Below are 1,598 nucleotides of genomic sequence, written 5' to 3' on the forward strand. Positions count from 1 at the left end.
CATGTCATATACAGTAACAAATTTCTTTGCTGAGTTTTTTTTTTCTGAAATACAATTTTAATTTACCCCACAGGATGAAGTTACGAATTGACTGGGACAGTAAAGTATGCACTCAGAAATTAAGATGTACATATTACTCAGTGAAATAACTAAGGGGACCATTTAACATAGCACAGCAGGGGATTACCACGTAGTTACATGACTGAACAAATGGGGCAACACTGAAAGTCGACACAAAGTACTTACACTTGTGGAGAGACCTTTTTTTTTGCGGGGAAGAGACACATAAAAAGTTAATATGACAGTTATTGTTTAGTTAATCGTGGCCATGATCTGCGACAACATTGGGCCAGTGGGTGCAACTGATCATGGGTTCAATCATATTTACCTAGTCTGAGGAATTATTCCTCCCTGCCCTTTTCGCACGCTTGTACGTGCAACTTTGACATGTGACAAAGTACTTTCTTCTTTTCATTAACAGGGACCAACTGGAGAAAGCAACCCTGGCCTCTTCCCAGAGTACCCCGGACAGGTAAGTAGATATCTTTACATCCACATGAGAATCTCTCTGCCTTTACAACTCTGCGTAAGCTCCTTTTCAATTTTGGGCAGTTGCTAAACCATAATAACAACAAATTTTGGGCAGTTGCTAAACCATAATAACAACACTGGAGGAGTACAGCAGCAGGCTCCAGGCCAACCAGAGCAGCAGGTATGTATATCATGAACACACTTTGCTTACCTTCAAAGTCATTTTCAATCATGTATATCTACATACATATGCATTTTGGCAAAAAATAATATCCTTCCTAGCTAGCACTCGATGTTAGTTTATTTCTGTGGCGTGTAGCATCAAGTGCGTACGTGTTTTTTTTTGAGTTGCAATTAAGTACGTACTTGTTGGCAAAACAAACAAAATTTTCTCTTTTATTTACATTGTGCAAAGTACAATCTTGCTGCATCAGTTTGCTACCTTAACTGTGGCATGTATGAAATACCATGTGTGTATATACAGGGTGCTGTGAATGAAGAGGCGAGCAAGAAGGACCTGAGGAGCCGGGGCTTGTGCCTCGTCCCAGTCTCGTGCACGTCCCACTTTGGCGGAGACAACGCTGCTGACTACTGGGCCCCGGCGCCGCTTGGCGGGATGATCCTCCAGTAGAAGAGACGACTGGTCTTGCAGCAAGTATATGTGTTGTGCATGGGGTGGTGCAGGAGTACGTAACAGCGCGCGTAAGTACGTACATACCATCATGAGCAGTCACTCTACTAAGGCTGATTGCTCTTGATGCTATGCTATGCGAGTGTAGTGTAATCATATCATGGGGGTGAAAGCGATTAAGCCTTCTGTATCTGCATTGTTCTCTGCGAAGAGGCTTTTCATGAAGGAAGCTGTGCATGGCCGGTCTATTTCTTCTCTAGCTGGTCGTCCTCCTTCAGTCCTTGCAAAATTTATGGGTTTGTTGTATATGTAAATCTAGCAAGTTATATAGTGAACTTTAATTATTATTTTTCTGTCCGTCTGTGTCATGCACTTACTAGCTGATTTTTTTTCACGAGTACGTCTAGGCATATCGTTGCATTGATAGAAGAAAGAA

At 42.1% G+C, this 1,598-nt stretch overlaps 1 protein-coding gene across 1 annotated transcript; it reads left to right on the forward strand.

Annotated features, from left to right (window-relative positions):
* Positions 1-478: 478 nt before the first annotated feature.
* Positions 479-1,519, forward strand: LOC119368871 (transcription factor bHLH133-like; the record flags this gene model as incomplete). Its single annotated transcript, XM_037634005.1, has 3 exons — positions 479-532; positions 647-712; positions 1,016-1,519. Coding segments are annotated over 3 exons (267 nt in total), but the record flags the coding sequence as incomplete, so codon positions are not given.
* Positions 1,520-1,598: the final 79 nt, after the last annotated feature.

This window comes from Triticum dicoccoides, chromosome 1A (assembly GCF_002162155.2).
Source record: "Triticum dicoccoides isolate Atlit2015 ecotype Zavitan chromosome 1A, WEW_v2.0, whole genome shotgun sequence".
Classification (NCBI taxonomy): domain Eukaryota; kingdom Viridiplantae; phylum Streptophyta; class Magnoliopsida; order Poales; family Poaceae; genus Triticum; species Triticum dicoccoides.